At 33.1% G+C, this 16,037-nt stretch overlaps 4 protein-coding genes across 8 annotated transcripts; 1 reads left to right on the top strand and 3 right to left on the bottom strand.

Moving 5' to 3' along the window:
- Positions 1-95: 95 nt before the first annotated feature.
- Positions 96-4,882, bottom strand: LOC115237478 (mediator of RNA polymerase II transcription subunit 25-like). Its single transcript, XM_029810551.1, has 15 exons — positions 4,802-4,882; positions 4,404-4,529; positions 4,209-4,254; positions 4,006-4,130; positions 3,635-3,854; positions 2,948-3,542; positions 2,565-2,872; positions 2,241-2,419; positions 1,997-2,159; positions 1,722-1,913; positions 1,444-1,635; positions 1,179-1,364; positions 1,027-1,086; positions 815-934; positions 96-684 (listed from the first exon to the last, which is right to left on the bottom strand). Coding segments are annotated over exons 1-15 (2,658 nt in total). The 5' UTR covers positions 4,804-4,882; the 3' UTR covers positions 96-540.
- LOC115237412 (mediator of RNA polymerase II transcription subunit 25-like) lies at positions 4,871-8,676 on the bottom strand. Its single transcript, XM_029810421.1, has 11 exons — positions 8,475-8,676; positions 7,943-8,050; positions 7,545-7,670; positions 7,350-7,395; positions 7,147-7,271; positions 6,776-6,995; positions 6,089-6,683; positions 5,706-6,013; positions 5,382-5,560; positions 5,137-5,299; positions 4,871-5,053 (listed from the first exon to the last, which is right to left on the bottom strand). Coding segments are annotated over exons 2-11 (1,947 nt in total). The 5' UTR covers positions 7,945-8,050; positions 8,475-8,676.
- A 606-nt stretch (positions 8,677-9,282) lies between these two features.
- LOC115237469 (dehydrodolichyl diphosphate synthase complex subunit NUS1) lies at positions 9,283-12,656 on the top strand. Its single transcript, XM_029810540.1, has 4 exons — positions 9,283-9,867; positions 11,271-11,390; positions 12,008-12,257; positions 12,361-12,656. Exons 1-4 carry the CDS (start codon positions 9,585-9,587, stop codon positions 12,449-12,451), a joined length of 744 nt encoding a protein of 247 aa, XP_029666400.1. The 5' UTR covers positions 9,283-9,584; the 3' UTR covers positions 12,452-12,656.
- A 145-nt stretch (positions 12,657-12,801) lies between these two features.
- Positions 12,802-16,010, bottom strand: LOC115237468 (brahma-associated protein of 60 kDa). Of its 5 annotated transcripts, none has more exons than XM_029810536.1 (8): positions 15,871-15,949; positions 15,539-15,564; positions 15,325-15,450; positions 14,965-15,140; positions 14,260-14,605; positions 13,928-14,125; positions 13,574-13,832; positions 12,802-13,430 (listed from the first exon to the last, which is right to left on the bottom strand). In XM_029810536.1, the coding sequence occupies exons 3-8, from the start codon at positions 15,436-15,438 to the stop codon at positions 13,024-13,026; spliced, it is 1,500 nt and encodes a 499-aa protein (XP_029666396.1). In that variant the 5' UTR covers positions 15,439-15,450; positions 15,539-15,564; positions 15,871-15,949; the 3' UTR covers positions 12,802-13,023. The 5 variants fall into 5 exon arrangements, with proteins under 5 accessions (XP_029666396.1, XP_029666397.1, XP_029666395.1 ...); XM_029810537.1 differs by lacking the exon at positions 15,871-15,949 and adding an exon at positions 15,726-15,833; XM_029810535.1 differs by lacking the exon at positions 15,539-15,564 and having other exon boundaries at positions 15,871-16,010.
- Positions 16,011-16,037: the final 27 nt, after the last annotated feature.

The raw sequence follows: 16,037 nt of genomic DNA, 5'->3' as shown, positions 1-16,037 counted from the left end.
TATTAAAAGAAGAATTCAATTAAATTATGTCAGAGATAAATTGAAATTTTTCGAATTTATATAATTACTCTTTTCAATTAATTAATTTTTCTTCCAAATTTCTATATTTATATACAACAAAAAATTATCATAGATATTACATTTCTACGACTGTATGCTTTTTTTGTCTTTCCCCTCTTAAAAAAGATAATATATATCATCTTCCTCGTCCTGATATTATGTTAATGTACGAAACATAGATCATTTAATAAAGATTGCAATTAAAATAAGTACATAATTATCCATATAGGTTATCGTTACATGCAACAATCCAGATTCAAGGAATTCCATCCCAATGTTCCAAATATTCTAATACTCGTATGCCTATTTCATGCATGTATATATTTTTGTATATTACTTTATAGATTTCTATGTACAATTGTACATATTCTTATAAATGTACGAAATATTAAAATCGCGATACTCGTACATTTTTTTAAATATTGATAAAATTGATAATTTAAAGAGAAAAAAAAAATGAGAAACACTTATCCACAATGCTCAACCAAGAAAGTCGTAATTCGGTACATCCTCAAACTGCTGATTTTGTGTATTACCAGGTGCCATTGGTCTTGCCGCTATTTGTCCCCTTGGACCTACCATTTGTTGTTGCACTCCAAACACTTGCCTGTACTGAGGTTGTGGCTGCAAAACATTAATTATTATATATAATATATACTGTAAAAGATATTAAAAAAATAAGCACATTTTTGATATAAGAACTAAAGTAAATAAAATTTAGTTTTTTTAGGAAACTTTCATCAGGGATTCTCACCTGTTGTAATAAATGTCTAAGACCAAGATTGTTAGTGGAGACAGGACGCATCAATCTTTGAGCGTTTGCCTGTTGGTTGGACATAGCTGCTTGATTCAGGCCTCTCTGTGCCTGTTGTGCCTGTAATAATAATTATTTTTATATTATCACATATATGTATTTTTTACTAAAAATATGTATATCTTTAGATGAGGTAGTCAAAAATAACTTACCTCAAGTTGTTGTTTATATTGCATTTCTTGTTGTTGGGCCACTTCTAGATTTTGTTGAATCTACACAATTATGATATATATGTACATAACCATGAGATAGTTTTCAAAACTTTTAAAAAGCTGTTTCTATTTTTTTAAAACTCTATACTTACATTTACTTCTAATTGAGATTTATACTGCGCTTCTTGCTGTTGTGCAGCCTCTAACGTTTGTCTTAGATGTTGAATTTTCAATAAATTTTGATGCCTAGCCATCTCTATATCATCAAATGGAGGTCGTTGTTGTCCTATCATACCACCAGCACCAGTATTTGCTTGTGGACCACTTATCCCGCTATTCTATAAATATATAATGAATATTTTAATGAATGTCTATTGATAAATCATTCTGTTTCTTAGAAAAACATACTAGCGTTACCTGCATATTCATTTGAGTTTGTGGACCACTGGTTGAAGTTAAGGTTTGCGGAGGAGCGTTACTAGACACAACGTTCTGCGTTATTTGGCCACCGCCCATTGCCATAGTATTCGTTTGGGACATAAGAATACCACCTTGTGTACCTGTGGTAGGCATGGGTGCAGGAATCGTATTTCCCTGTCCAGGATTAGCCTAATGAAATCGTACAAATACTCTTCAATATTTTTCGTTTTGTTAATTCATATGTAAAATCAATTCGCACTTTTCATTATACTCACTTGTCCTTGTCTCATAGAAGCGTGAGACGTTTTCTGTTGTTGTATCACTTTGCGAAGACGGTCTACAAAAGCCGTTTGATCGTTCGGGATAAAACCTAAATATGTTTTTTTCTCTGCAGTGTACAAAAGTATAAGTACTTTTATTTCACAAGCCGGGCTCGACGGAGCGGAGGTGAAGTGGACACAACCTGCCTGGAAAGGTATCCCGAATTTTAAAATTATTTTTTTTTAAAGGTAAGAATATATCGTATTATATATATAATGAATATACTTACAAATCCAGCGCTCATCATTTTCGTCAAAGATTCCAATGCTTCACATGGCGTCGGATGGAAAAGAACGGATTTAGAATTCTTTAAATAAGAACCACCAATATTTCCTATCAATTGTTTCGGCATCAATTGCATTATCAATTTTGGCGGCCATGTATCAGCTTTCCTGAAAGATAAAGATTGTGCAAAGTAAGAATAAAAAAAAAAAACCCTATCTCCATTAAGATAGCGAGAAACAATAATTTACAATTCTGGTTCTCCATCCTTTGCATTAGCTGAGACTTGACATGGAACATGTCTCGTTTGCTTTTGCGCATCCGTAGGATTTTTGGCCTTTTCGATCCATTCCACGATGCCTTGCCAGATGTTTTGACGTTCGCGTGGTACGAGTTGTTGACCTTGTACAGTACCAGTAGACACAGTGCCCTATAAGATCACAATGAAACTGATATATGTATTAAATTAAGCACATTTTTAACAGATGCAGATCTTGTATATAAGGTAAGCATTTATAGATTAAAATGTGAAACATCCTATAATTAAATATAATACTAATGCTATATCGTTATACTTGTGTTTGAGAATGAGTAATTTGTTGCGTAATGGAAGACACTGAGACTGGTGCCTGTTGCGAAGCTGTCACAGTCTGTGACACTTGAGTGGGCACTGATTGGCTAATGCAAGACACAGTGAGTTGCGATCCCGGTTGGCTGTGAGTCGGTTGGGCCATGGACATGGTGGCTTGTTGAGCATTTTGCTGCTGTAACTGCATCGTCAATCGCAGTTGTTGTTGTTGCTGTGTGAGTTGCTGCTGCTGCTGCTGCTGCTGTTGCTGCTGTTGCTGCTGTTGTTGATTAGCCATAACATTATTGCCAGCTACTAAAATAAATATTATACAGCTCGAATTATTATGGGAAAATAAAAGGTAAGATGTCATTGTCAATGCGCTCTTACCATCTAATCTTTGACCAAATGCGGCTACATTAAGCCCTAACGACGAAGGTGGCTGCGTTAATTGCGCTATTAGCGCGCTGCCTTGCGTATTTGCAGGCCCGGTAGCCCCTGGCGCTATGAATGGTGGTCGCATCCATCTGGCTCTCGTGGGTCCTATGTTCACTCCCGGCGGATGATAATTCGGTGGCGCAGCTATCTGCGGGTTATAAGACGGCCGTGCGTTCATTGGCGCCGCCATACTCGACGGTACGGTCTGATGGACCGTAATATTCTGAGGCGTTTGATTCCTGAAGGGAGTTTGCTGCTGATTCGGCGGAGCGATATTCTGCTGTACTTGATTAGTGTTCGGACTGTCATTACTTTGCAATGGGCTTAGAGGGATTTGTGTCACGTTAGTTGTATTGTGGACATTACCGCCCATTTGCGGACTAACGGGTCTTTCCTTTAAGTTGTAATTTCGCAACAGCACCAAATGCCGCGGATCTTTGGCATAATTTTTCGTTTGCGATGATTGTAAATCACCTCCAGCCTTTTCAAATAACTTGTATAATGCGGGAATCTTCCTCGGTGATAATATAGATATGTTAATATTTCTCTGAAAAATTATACACATAAATGCAAATATATATAAGATGCACTCTTTAAGCATATTACACTTACGCTTGATGTAATTCTTATATTTCTCACCTCTTGATAGATAGCAGCTAATTGTTCAACAGTATGACCTGCAAACTTGTAAGATTCTTGAATCATAGTTTGATATGGAGGTGAATTACATATCAAGATACAATGTTTTTGTGATGCAGTGTTTGGCTCTCGTCTTAGTTGCAAATCTTCAAAACATTGTAATCCCGTTGCAAGGCCTTCACCTATGTTTGCATAAGATTCTCCTTTTCCACCAACCATTCTAGAAAATAGAATGTTATTAATTATTAAAGTATATTAATCAATAGAAAATCAATAGAAAATCTAATTTGAAGAATATGATATATAATGTATTCTTCCTAATTTTGCATGCAATTTTATTGCAAAAGGTTAATTATGTGTTCTGTACTCACTCGAGTTTATCCAAGACCACCAATAACCTCTGAGGATTTGAATAAGGTCCAAAAGTCTCTGTACAAGGTGATGGTAAGCAATCAGCGGCATGATAAACAACTATTCCATACAATGTTGTACTATTCTGTTATACAAATATCAATTGTTAAGATGAATCATAACTTAATTTAAAAATAATATTCGAAATATAATTATACTGTACCTCAGAGACATATTCTCTATCTTCTATGCCACCTTGACTAAAATATCTGTGCATAGAAATATGAGAATAAATTAATAAAAAGATATCTCTTTACACTATATATGTAATATAAAATTAACAATTGCGATATTTTTACATTTATACACACATTAAACAAATAAAACATATATTATATTTACAATATAATACACTTACTCTAATGTAGGAATAAGATAATTAGTTTTAAGATCATTGAGGTACGCGCCATTAACAGCTGTTCCTTCAATGACAAATATAACATCAGCTTGTATTCCATGTTCAGTAGGTCCTGTTACCATTGTCCTAGAATATATAAGAAAAGTTTTATGTATAACTTGTATACTTTCCACTAAGTTAAGTTTTGTATATATAAGAATCATTTTTCCAAAGATTTGTTATCTAGCTTTGATAAAAGTAAAAATTGATAGATTTCATTTAGTACAGCTTTTATAAAATTACACAACTATGTTCTAGTAAGATAAATTTAATATTGTTTAACAACATACGTTTATCAAACTAACCTAAATTAAATATAACCCAATTATGTTGTTTAAGAAACGACTTTATAAACTTACATTCAGTTAAGATTGACAAATCCAATTAAAGAATCCACCTATCTCGATGTGTTTCTAAAGATGTATATATTATCCGAAGAAAACGATTTTTTTCTGTTGTTGTATCACTTTGCGAAGACGGTCTACAAAAGCCGTTTGATCGTTCGGGATAAAACCTAAATATGTTTTTTTCTCTGCAGTGTACAAAAGTATAAGTACTTTTATTTCACAAGCCGGGCTCGACGGAGCGGAGGTGAAGTGGACACAACCTGCCTGGAAAGGTATCCCGAATTTTAAAATTATTTTTTTTTAAAGGTAAGAATATATCGTATTATATATATAATGAATATACTTACAAATCCAGCGCTCATCATTTTCGTCAAAGATTCCAATGCTTCACATGGCGTCGGATGGAAAAGAACGGATTTAGAATTCTTTAAATAAGAACCACCAATATTTCCTATCAATTGTTTCGGCATCAATTGCATTATCAATTTTGGCGGCCATGTATCAGCTTTCCTGAAAGATAAAGATTGTGCAAAGTAAGAATAAAAAAAAAAAAACACTATCTCCATTAAGATAGCGAGAAACAATAATTTACAATTCTGGTTCTCCATCCTTTGCATTAGCTGAGACTTGACATGGAACATGTCTCGTTTGCTTTTGCGCATCCGTAGGATTTTTGGCCTTTTCGATCCATTCCACGATGCCTTGCCAGATGTTTTGACGTTCGCGTGGTACGAGTTGTTGACCTTGTACAGTACCAGTAGACACAGTGCCCTATAAGATCACAATGAAACTGATATATGTATTAAATTAAGCACATTTTTAACAGATGCAGATCTTGTATATAAGGTAAGCATTTATAGATTAAAATGTGAAACATCCTATAATTAAATATAATACTAATGCTATATCGTTATACTTGTGTTTGAGAATGAGTAATTTGTTGCGTAATGGAAGACACTGAGACTGGTGCCTGTTGCGAAGCTGTCACAGTCTGTGACACTTGAGTGGGCACTGATTGGCTAATGCAAGACACAGTGAGTTGCGATCCCGGTTGGCTGTGAGTCGGTTGGGCCATGGACATGGTGGCTTGTTGAGCATTTTGCTGCTGTAACTGCATCGTCAATCGCAGTTGTTGTTGTTGCTGTGTGAGTTGCTGCTGCTGCTGCTGCTGCTGTTGCTGCTGTTGCTGCTGTTGTTGATTAGCCATAACATTATTGCCAGCTACTAAAATAAATATTATACAGCTCGAATTATTATGGGAAAATAAAAGGTAAGATGTCATTGTCAATGCGCTCTTACCATCTAATCTTTGACCAAATGCGGCTACATTAAGCCCTAACGACGAAGGTGGCTGCGTTAATTGCGCTATTAGCGCGCTGCCTTGCGTATTTGCAGGCCCGGTAGCCCCTGGCGCTATGAATGGTGGTCGCATCCATCTGGCTCTCGTGGGTCCTATGTTCACTCCCGGCGGATGATAATTCGGTGGCGCAGCTATCTGCGGGTTATAAGACGGCCGTGCGTTCATTGGCGCCGCCATACTCGACGGTACGGTCTGATGGACCGTAATATTCTGAGGCGTTTGATTCCTGAAGGGAGTTTGCTGCTGATTCGGCGGAGCGATATTCTGCTGTACTTGATTAGTGTTCGGACTGTCATTACTTTGCAATGGGCTTAGAGGGATTTGTGTCACGTTAGTTGTATTGTGGACATTACCGCCCATTTGCGGACTAACGGGTCTTTCCTTTAAGTTGTAATTTCGCAACAGCACCAAATGCCGCGGATCTTTGGCATAATTTTTCGTTTGCGATGATTGTAAATCACCTCCAGCCTTTTCAAATAACTTGTATAATGCGGGAATCTTCCTCGGTGATAATATAGATATGTTAATATTTCTCTGAAAAATTATACACATAAATGCAAATATATATAAGATGCACTCTTTAAGCATATTACACTTACGCTTGATGTAATTCTTATATTTCTCACCTCTTGATAGATAGCAGCTAATTGTTCAACAGTATGACCTGCAAACTTGTAAGATTCTTGAATCATAGTTTGATATGGAGGTGAATTACATATCAAGATACAATGTTTTTGTGATGCAGTGTTTGGCTCTCGTCTTAGTTGCAAATCTTCAAAACATTGTAATCCCGTTGCAAGGCCTTCACCTATGTTTGCATAAGATTCTCCTTTTCCACCAACCATTCTAGAAAATAGAATGTTATTAATTATTAAAGTATATTAATCAATAGAAAATCAATAGAAAATCTAATTTGAAGAATATGATATATAATGTATTCTTCCTAATTTTGCATGCAATTTTATTGCAAAAGGTTAATTATGTGTTCTGTACTCACTCGAGTTTATCCAAGACCACCAATAACCTCTGAGGATTTGAATAAGGTCCAAAAGTCTCTGTACAAGGTGATGGTAAGCAATCAGCGGCATGATAAACAACTATTCCATACAATGTTGTACTATTCTGTTATACAAATATCAATTGTTAAGATGAATCATAACTTAATTTAAAAATAATATTCGAAATATAATTATACTGTACCTCAGAGACATATTCTCTATCTTCTATGCCACCTTGACTAAAATATCTGTGCATAGAAATATGAGAATAAATTAATAAAAAGATATCTCTTTACACTATATATGTAATATAAAATTAACAATTGCGATATTTTTACATTTATACACACATTAAACAAATAAAACATATATTATATTTACAATATAATACACTTACTCTAATGTAGGAATAAGATAATTAGTTTTAAGATCATTGAGGTACGCGCCATTAACAGCTGTTCCTTCAATGACAAATATAACATCAGCTTGTATTCCATGTTCAGTAGGTCCTGTTACCATTGTCCTAGAATATATAAGAAAAGTTTTATGTATAACTTGTATACTTTCCACTAAGTTAAGTTTTGTATATATAAGAATCATTTTTCCAAAGATTTGTTATCTAGCTTTGATAAAAGTAAAAATTGATAGATTTCATTTAGTACAGCTTTTATAAAATTACACAACTATGTTCTAGTAAGATAAATTTAATATTGTTTAACAACATACGTTTATCAAACTAACCTAAATTAAATATAACCCAATTATGTTGTTTAAGAAACGACTTTATAAACTTACATTCAGTTAAGATTGACAAATCCAATTAAAGAATCCACCTATCTCGATGTGTTTCTAAAGATGTATATATTATCCGAAGAAAACGATTTTTTTTTTTTTTTATAAGAACTAGAAAAAAAAAGTTTTATGGGAGTACAATAATTACTTGTTTGTCATAATATGCACCAGCAAAATGACATACAATGTGGGATTATTTGCAACTGTTTATTTTATATTAGAGAACCACGCTATTCCACAACTAGATTGAGTTCTCTTTTCCCCCCGCCATTCTAAAATCTCCCCCTTTAGAATCTGGAATTTCTCATTCTAATTTAATGACACATGCGCGAAATCATGAAAAATATTTGCCACGCGCCAAGTCCGTCTTTCACTAGCTTTCTCACTCTAATGCTATGCACTGTCATTGTGGTAAATGCGTAAATTTCAGTTGACAGTTAATCTATTGTAGATTCTAAAATAGCGGGAACTCCAGCAATAGCGGGATATAGCTGGATATAGCGGGATTCTATCATATAAACATAAACATATTTACAATTAGTTTTTCTTCTTTCTTTTTCTTTTGGAAGATTTCGTGCCTATCGGGACAACGTAATATTACGCTTCCTTTTATTTCGCTTAAACAAATATTTGTGATCTTTACTAAAAATATCTATTCTTTCTTATATTTATAATTATCGCATATGAACATATCTCTCGTCATTAGGCGCGTTCAGCAGAGAAAGCGCTCAGTTTAATGGCCGCGTCAGCAGAGAAAACCGCTTAGTAGCAATCGAATGTGATTGGTTCTTACTTTTAGAACCAACGAATCAACGTCGAGTGTTGACAAGACGATAACTGAGCGCTTTCTCTGCCCCAGAGGCTGCGCGTGTTGATAAAATGTAACTGTCGATAGCTATTGGCCGCGTTCAGCAGAGAAAACCGCTTAGTAGCAATCGAATGTGATTGGTTCTTACTTTTAGAACCAACGAATCAACGTCGAGTGTTGACAAGACGATAACTGAGCGCTTTCTCTGCTGAACGCGGCCATTGTCTTGTCAACACTCGACGTTGATTTGTTGGTTCTAAAAGTAAGAGCCAATCACATTCGATTGCTACTGAGCGGTTTTCTCTGCTGAACGCGCCCATTATTTCTCATGTCCAATGTCACTGCGCTTATATAGGGTGCGTTCCGTTTCACGCATAGATCGCCTGGAAATCTATAGTTCACGTAACATATATTATAGATTTCCATGCGATCTATGCACTCAATGCGTGAAACGGAACGCACCCATAGCGTAAGTTTCTATACTGACGTCAGCTCGGTATCTCGAGAGTAGTTGTATCGCTTCGCCGATAAATGTCAGTGGCGGCGCTTCGATCGCCGCGAGCCGCCACGATGGCGGCCAGGCATGCGCCATAAGCTGAGACATAACCCCATCGCGTGTGCGGTGTACACGTGAGGAAGTATTGGGAGGTGTCCGGGAGGTATATGTACATACTTTACGCGGTTCTCGTCTACGGACTACTGTGCACGTATCGATGGTGGGCAAGAAGTGTGCACGAGTCGTCTCGTGACATACCGGGCAGTTTAAAAAAGGAGCCGTTTCACTCGCGTTCTCATACGTGATTATGCTGTATAAACGCGCGATCGCGCGCCGACAGTATGCACAAGCTACTACATACGCTGTTAAACCTCGCGCATTTTCTATGTAATGTGTATGTTGCTGTTCGCTACGCCTTTATCGCGGCTTACCGCAAGTGTACGGATCTCTGGTGCGCGACAACGGAGCTCGACGTGCTCCTGCGTATGCGCGCGAAAACCAAGATACCCAGGCACTTGGTGATCGTGCTAGGACTGTGCGACGAGTCGGTCCTAGACTGTGTGCGTATAATTGGATGGTGCATTACACTTAATATACCTTACATCAGCTTCTTTGACCGTAATGGTAAAGAAACGATTTGGTATCAATTTATATATATTTCTCTGTATGTGAAAATTGTCGCGAAAAAAAGATTATCTCTTATATTCTATGTATATGTGTATGTTTGCGCTTGTGTCGAAGGTCGATGTATTTGTCCCATACGATGAACGTTATAATCTCAAAACAATCATTAAACATTAGCATACTCTGAAGGTTTTTGCCATTGAATGCAATATCTTGGAATTGTTAAAGTACCTATTGTGTTGCGAGTTTTGTATTGAATTGCATTGTCTCATACATTTTATTATTACAAGCTCTATGGAACTTGATTGTGTGTGCAACTGTAAAGTTATAGAAAATGTGATTCTCTTATTATATTATTTATAACAATATTTCTATAAATATATTTTTATAATATAAATTAATGAGATTATAATCAATTATAATCAGTCAAGAAAACAGAATTTTATTAGATGTAACAAAATATTGCATTTTGCAAAAAAAAGTACAGTTTAGTTATCTGATGTGAGTTATATAATATTGTACTTGTTCTTAGTAATTTTATTTCATACATTTATATTTCATACATACTGTACATCTATTATTTTTCAGTGCGCCAATCAATTTATTGCTATATTAATAAGTAGTTAAATTATCATAGAAATTAATTTCCTTACTGGATTATTGCTTTTTATTGCATCATACATATTAATCTATTTTCGTTGAATAAGTTTTTAAATTTTTAGATTGCTGTTTTTAATATTAACTATTGTTTTTTCTTTTTTATGCAGTTGATAAAAAAAAGTATAATTATTGATAACAATGTACATATGATAAATGTTTTTGTTAAGTCATTCGTATAATATATATGGACTGTGACACTGAATTTCCTTATGCATGAAACTTTCTAATGCACATAAAAATATATATTTGCAAGTACTTTATAAAGTATTAAAGTATACCTTAGTACATATATATATTGCAATAATCTTTAAATATATTTAAAAATTTATATTCTATTATATAATTTCATATTATACGATATATTATATATGAGCCATATATTTTTAATATATGTTGAGCTTATCTCTAAAACATGTATTTGTTATACTTTCATGCAAAAAATTAAGTAAAGTTATCACAATATAAAATTAGAATATACTATATAAAAATACAAAAGGTGGATGTGTAATGTTAAATTGTAAAGAATATAAATAAAGTTTAAATATATTTTAATGAGAAATATAATTTATGCAAATGTAACTGTTTAATTATAGATAAAAAAATCAATTTACATGAAATAACTAAGCAAATTTTAATATACATGAGTATTAATTATTTTTTATGAGAAACCATAAGTTTTGTTTATTTAAGACTGAATAATTCCTATATAAATTTAAATTTATGCAATTTATATTATTTTTCAGGTTTCTTGAAGAAAAATGAAGCAAATCTTAAAGAAGAATTTGCGAAAAAGCGGCCTGATCTAATAGATCATATTATTTGGAATTCACATACAAAACCACCTAGTCAAAATGGAATAACTGGTATAATATACAGTTTTTGTCTATTTATTTATGCTTGTTTATATATTGATGATTCTCTAATTATTTCTAAGAAACTTAAAATAGTAACTCTTGGTTTTGATTTTTTTTAGAACAAATACAAGTAATAATAATAAAGCTAATACAATTGTTATGCACATGCTGTGTAAAATATTTACAATATATTCTTTTTTATATTCTCCTATTATATTCCTCTTTAGCCAAAGATAGGCAACCAATCTTTTTATTTTATTAGTTTTATTTGTCAATTGATTGCTTATCTTTAATTGAGGAGTAAAGTTTGAAACACAAATTGATTCATTATTGCAAAATAAATAATGACTACAATGATTATATCTGCAGTTCTTAAATCATGTGCACAGTTGCATGCTGGTATCAGAAACTGTACACTATATATTATGTTATATAATCATATGCATGGATGAAATATAATATTTAAACAAGTATGATATATTTCTCTCTGGAACTGTAAATTATTAAGTTCCACAAACTTCTATGTCATTAAGACCATAAAGTAAATAATGATCTTTTTTTTTTTTTTTTTTTTTTTTTTTTTTAAGGAAATCATTACTAACTACTTTCTTATGTTCTAATTACAGGCAACAGATCGAAAATAAATGTATTATTACTATCTGATATAGATGGTAAAGGGAAAATAGTAACATTAGTACAATCATTGACAAAAGCCGTATCTTCGGGAAATCTTGATCCAGAAGACATTACGGATCAACTAATCTCTGAGAAGTTAGATATGAAAGGGATGCCTAATCCTGATCTCGCTTTAATATATGGTTACACTTGTTCCACGCATGGTCTTCTACCATGGCACACGAGAACAACAGAATTTTTGTAAGATTATAAGTTATCATCGTATAAAAAATCTTCCAAATATTTTCAAAGTCCAAATTTTTTATTTTTTTCTTAAACTAACCATTAAATTTTTCTTTTTCAGAATGTTGCCGCTGTATGTTAGTATCTCAGTGAAAGAGTTCACGTATTTACTAGAGAGATATAATAAATTCGTACAACGGTATGGAAAATGATACATATATATGTGTATATATATATATATATATAATTGTCCTTATTTATATAAAAAATACTGCATTTCGATAAGAAGAAATAAATTATCGTGAAGACTGAGCTTCTAATCTAATTATTTCATATATGTTGATGCTGCAAAGATAAAAATGAACTGTCGAAACTATCATGAGATAATATTAATATTATGATATAAAGAGATCTCAAAAAGGAATATTGCCTAAAGTACTGCAGTTGTTTGCTAATTACATGTTCTTTCATCAGAGTTCAAAGTTCATCTTTCGCAAAATATTAGATCGAGATTTGTGATATAACTGGTACGTAAAAGAAAATAATACATAAAAGAAAATAATTATTTGTTATATCTTTATTTTCATACAAGCATAAAATTTATTTGTTTCGTGTAATAAATGTAATTTTATTTGTATAATCTATATTTTAATATTACAAATATATGTTTAAAAATTTTTAGTTATAATAGTACTGAATGTTGCAATAGTTACATGGCAAACACTTACGAATATCTTGTATAATTTTATGTGATAAAATAATCGAATATATAGTTTCGATAGTTTTAAGAGTTTCTGATACCCAGTGCTTGCTCTAATTCTGCCCGTTTTTGCTGTACTTTTGTGTAAAAGTATCGACACACAGCTTCCTGTGCCCATGGTTGATAATAAAATTCAGCTCTTCGTTCTTCTTCTGGATTGCCAACAACATCTGTCATGGTTTTTAAATCTCTAGTTTGGGAGATGATCCACTTGTTGATAAATTGTTGTGGATCTTTGGCAAAACTCAAAAAGAATTCGCGATTGGTTTTCAATTGATTAATTGTCTCGACGGTTTCATGAATTTTGTTATCCAGACTCTGAATTTCTTGTTGACTTGCGGTTGACAATAAAAAGTTATTCATTTGCGTCTTTAGAGTATCGTCAACCTCCACATCAATATCATAACATGCAGTCTGCTTTGTTTCTGTGCCTGAAAAATATAAATATCATCCACATCAAATACTTATAATCAATTTTAATTTGTGATATAGCTACAATATAGACACTTACTAATTTGCGAATTCATTTCTATTGTAATAACGTTCAGATTAGATGTAAAAATATTTTATTTACCTTCTACGCTTATGACATGATTTATTACAATAGGATCGGGCGGATGCAATAATGGATTCAGTCGTTGTGGTATTTCGGCAAATTTCATTCGCGGGCAGGCAAATATCTGTTCCAGATATTTATCGCAATTAATAAATTCTCTCTCGTGACTGTCTTGTAGCTTGTGCGTTTTTATATATTGCCAGAGCGCGGATATAATTACAGGTCGTGTTTGCGTGTGTACGCCTAATAGTCGCGCTAATCTTGGGTCCAATTTAAACTGGAATACACAATTAGAATACACAGTTTAGAATTAATAATGGAATTGAGTTATATAACTGTGATAATGTTTAATCTTATGTAAAAAGAGAATACCTGCAATGGCTGATAATCGAGAAGAAGAAGAATTGTGCAACGAACATTCTTATCACCGGGTCTTTTAACTTGAAATCCGTCAGTTTCTTGGGTAGTTAACGTACGATGCCACTCGACTAAATGATTGTCAGGACCATATAGATCTTTATCTAATTCTATCACTAAACTTTTGAAGAAAGATGAAAATTTGCGTTTAACCTGGAAAAGTTGCAAAAAGTTATCATTGTATAATTAATAACATATACTTAAATATATTAGATGATATATAACGGAAAAGAAGGGCGAGCTATTAAAATATCAGTATTATGGTTGTTTTATAATACATTATATACCTTATTAGGATCATTTTTAGTATCATCTAAAAGACGTCCTTCAACTCTAAGTTCCCAGGATGCTACGGATCCTTCTTCTCCTTCACCCGCCTCTTTAGCAGGATAAAACGTATTTGAAATAAAAATGCGCAGTTTTCGTTTCTGCTTCATTGGTCGTTTCAAAGCCTCTTGAATATCGAGACGTTTCCGCATTATAGTTGCATCCAATTTTCTCTCAAACGCGAGTAAATCCATATATGCTTGCGACTCTGGCACCAAATCACGTACTTTCTGACGCAATATTTTGTCTGCCAATTTCTTCTTTTTCTTTGATGTGGAATGTGAAAAATCACTGTTCCAAAAACACCTAAATGAGTTTATTCGAAAATCATAGATACAGAAATTATAAATAATTTTGTAAGCCTTGCATTGCAGTTGGGTCATTCCTGATAAAACTTAGTTGAAATAAGACATTATTAGAATTTTATTATAAATATTATAAATATAAAAAGCAATGTTTTTAATTTTTTATACATAAAAAGAATAAAAAGAAGTTATAACATGCGAAAAGAAAAAGCAAATAAAAAAGAAAAGCATTTAATTGTTAAAATATGCTCCGATTAATATAGAAATACAAAATTTACATGAATACATTGCAAGATAGAGATAAATAGAAAAAGCAAATTTTTTTGTAAATTTCTTTTAATAACTGTTCTCTTGACTTACGGTTTTTGTTGTGACATAGGAATACGTTGATCTGCAGTTCTTTTTCCAACAGGTGGTGTGGGCATTGGACCTTGACGCATATTTGTGTAAGGCTGGCTTGGTCTCATTATCCCTCCAGGACCAGGTCCTGCATTACCCATTTGTGGCGGTGGAGTAAATCCAGATCTCTGCTGCATCTACGACAAAAATAATTTGCATGTGCTGGCATTTCATGCAATATATATATTCTTACAAGATTATAATCATTAAACATTGTAACTAATTAACTTTATTACATTCATAAATTATATAGTGTATAAGTTAATTATGTAGCCCTTTTTATATACTATTCATTATATCAGAGTTAAAAGATATGCTTACTGGAAAATTTGGCCCAGAGTACTGGCGCAAGTTTGGTGGTACTGATGATGGTGGATATCGTTGAGGAGGCGGTCCATTACTACCTGTATTTGGTACAGGAAATCTCTGTGCCATCTTTTCTTGCTCCTTAAAAAAAAAAAAAAATGTATAAGCAACCTTAAATACATCTCTCTTAGAAAAATTAGTTCGTAAAACTGTAATAAAATAATCATACTCGATATCCTACAAACGTAACATAACCTGGTATGAACAGAAAAATCGTTAAGATTATTAACAATATATGTGACATTATATATATATGTAATCATTATTTGTATAATTAATATGTATTGGTATGTAAGAGGTAGTGAAAAATAGATAAATTTGCACGATATTAATATATTTGTGTTTTTGAAAATTACTTTGGATTAGCTAGTTTCTCAGATAGATTACAAGCAGAATTATCGTGCTTTTAATTATTTTGCTGAGTAGAGTGTATGTACAATAAATTTAATAAGCATTATTTAAAAAGAGCACAGATATAAATAAAAAATATCACTAAGTAACCTATGTAAGAAGTTGCGACTTGACGTTTGACTTGATTTTACTCTGTTTTCCCCACAATTTTGTCGAGCGTCCTGCGATCACCGGTTTGAACACAAAACACTTTTTACAATGTTGCCAACATGGTGTCCAAAGATTTTATAGAACCCTGCTCTTTAACTATCGTTTAC

The sequence above is a fragment of the Formica exsecta genome, unplaced genomic scaffold (genome assembly GCF_003651465.1).
Source record: "Formica exsecta isolate Colony F162 unplaced genomic scaffold, ASM365146v1 scaffold295, whole genome shotgun sequence".
In the NCBI taxonomy this organism is placed as follows: Eukaryota; Metazoa; Arthropoda; class Insecta; order Hymenoptera; family Formicidae; genus Formica; species Formica exsecta.
Note: the sequence above shows the minus strand (reverse complement) of the source record. Positions and strands in the feature narration are given on the sequence as shown.

Bases quoted from the DNA above. Each gene is read 5' to 3' on its own strand.
- LOC115237468 (XM_029810535.1), bottom strand. From the start codon at position 15,438: ATGGCACAGAGATTTCCTGTACCAAATACAGGTAGTAATGGACCGCCT. The intron at 14,126-14,259 runs GTATATAATGTA...CAACTTTTCCAG, and splicing joins CTAAAAATGATCCTAATAAG to GTTAAACGCAAATTTTCATC. The intron at 13,431-13,573 runs GTAAATAAAATA...TATATTTTTCAG, and splicing joins TCATGTCATAAGCGTAGAAG to GCACAGAAACAAAGCAGACT.
- LOC115237478 (XM_029810551.1), bottom strand. The intron at 2,420-2,564 runs GTATAACGATAT...GTGATCTTATAG, and splicing joins TTACTCATTCTCAAACACAA to GGCACTGTGTCTACTGGTAC. The intron at 685-814 runs GTGAGAATCCCT...AATGTTTTGCAG, and splicing joins TTAGACATTTATTACAACAG to CCACAACCTCAGTACAGGCA.
- LOC115237469 (XM_029810540.1), top strand. From the start codon at position 9,585: ATGCACAAGCTACTACATACGCTGTTAAACCTCGCGCATTTTCTATGT. The intron at 11,391-12,007 runs GTATAATATACA...TTCTAATTACAG, and splicing joins TAGTCAAAATGGAATAACTG to GCAACAGATCGAAAATAAAT. The intron at 12,258-12,360 runs GTAAGATTATAA...TTTCTTTTTCAG, and splicing joins ACGAGAACAACAGAATTTTT to AATGTTGCCGCTGTATGTTA.
- LOC115237412 (XM_029810421.1), bottom strand. The intron at 7,272-7,349 runs GTACAGTATAAT...TTTGTATAACAG, and splicing joins ATAGAGAATATGTCTCTGAG to AATAGTACAACATTGTATGG. The intron at 6,014-6,088 runs GTAAGAGCGCAT...TATTTATTTTAG, and splicing joins ATTTGGTCAAAGATTAGATG to TAGCTGGCAATAATGTTATG.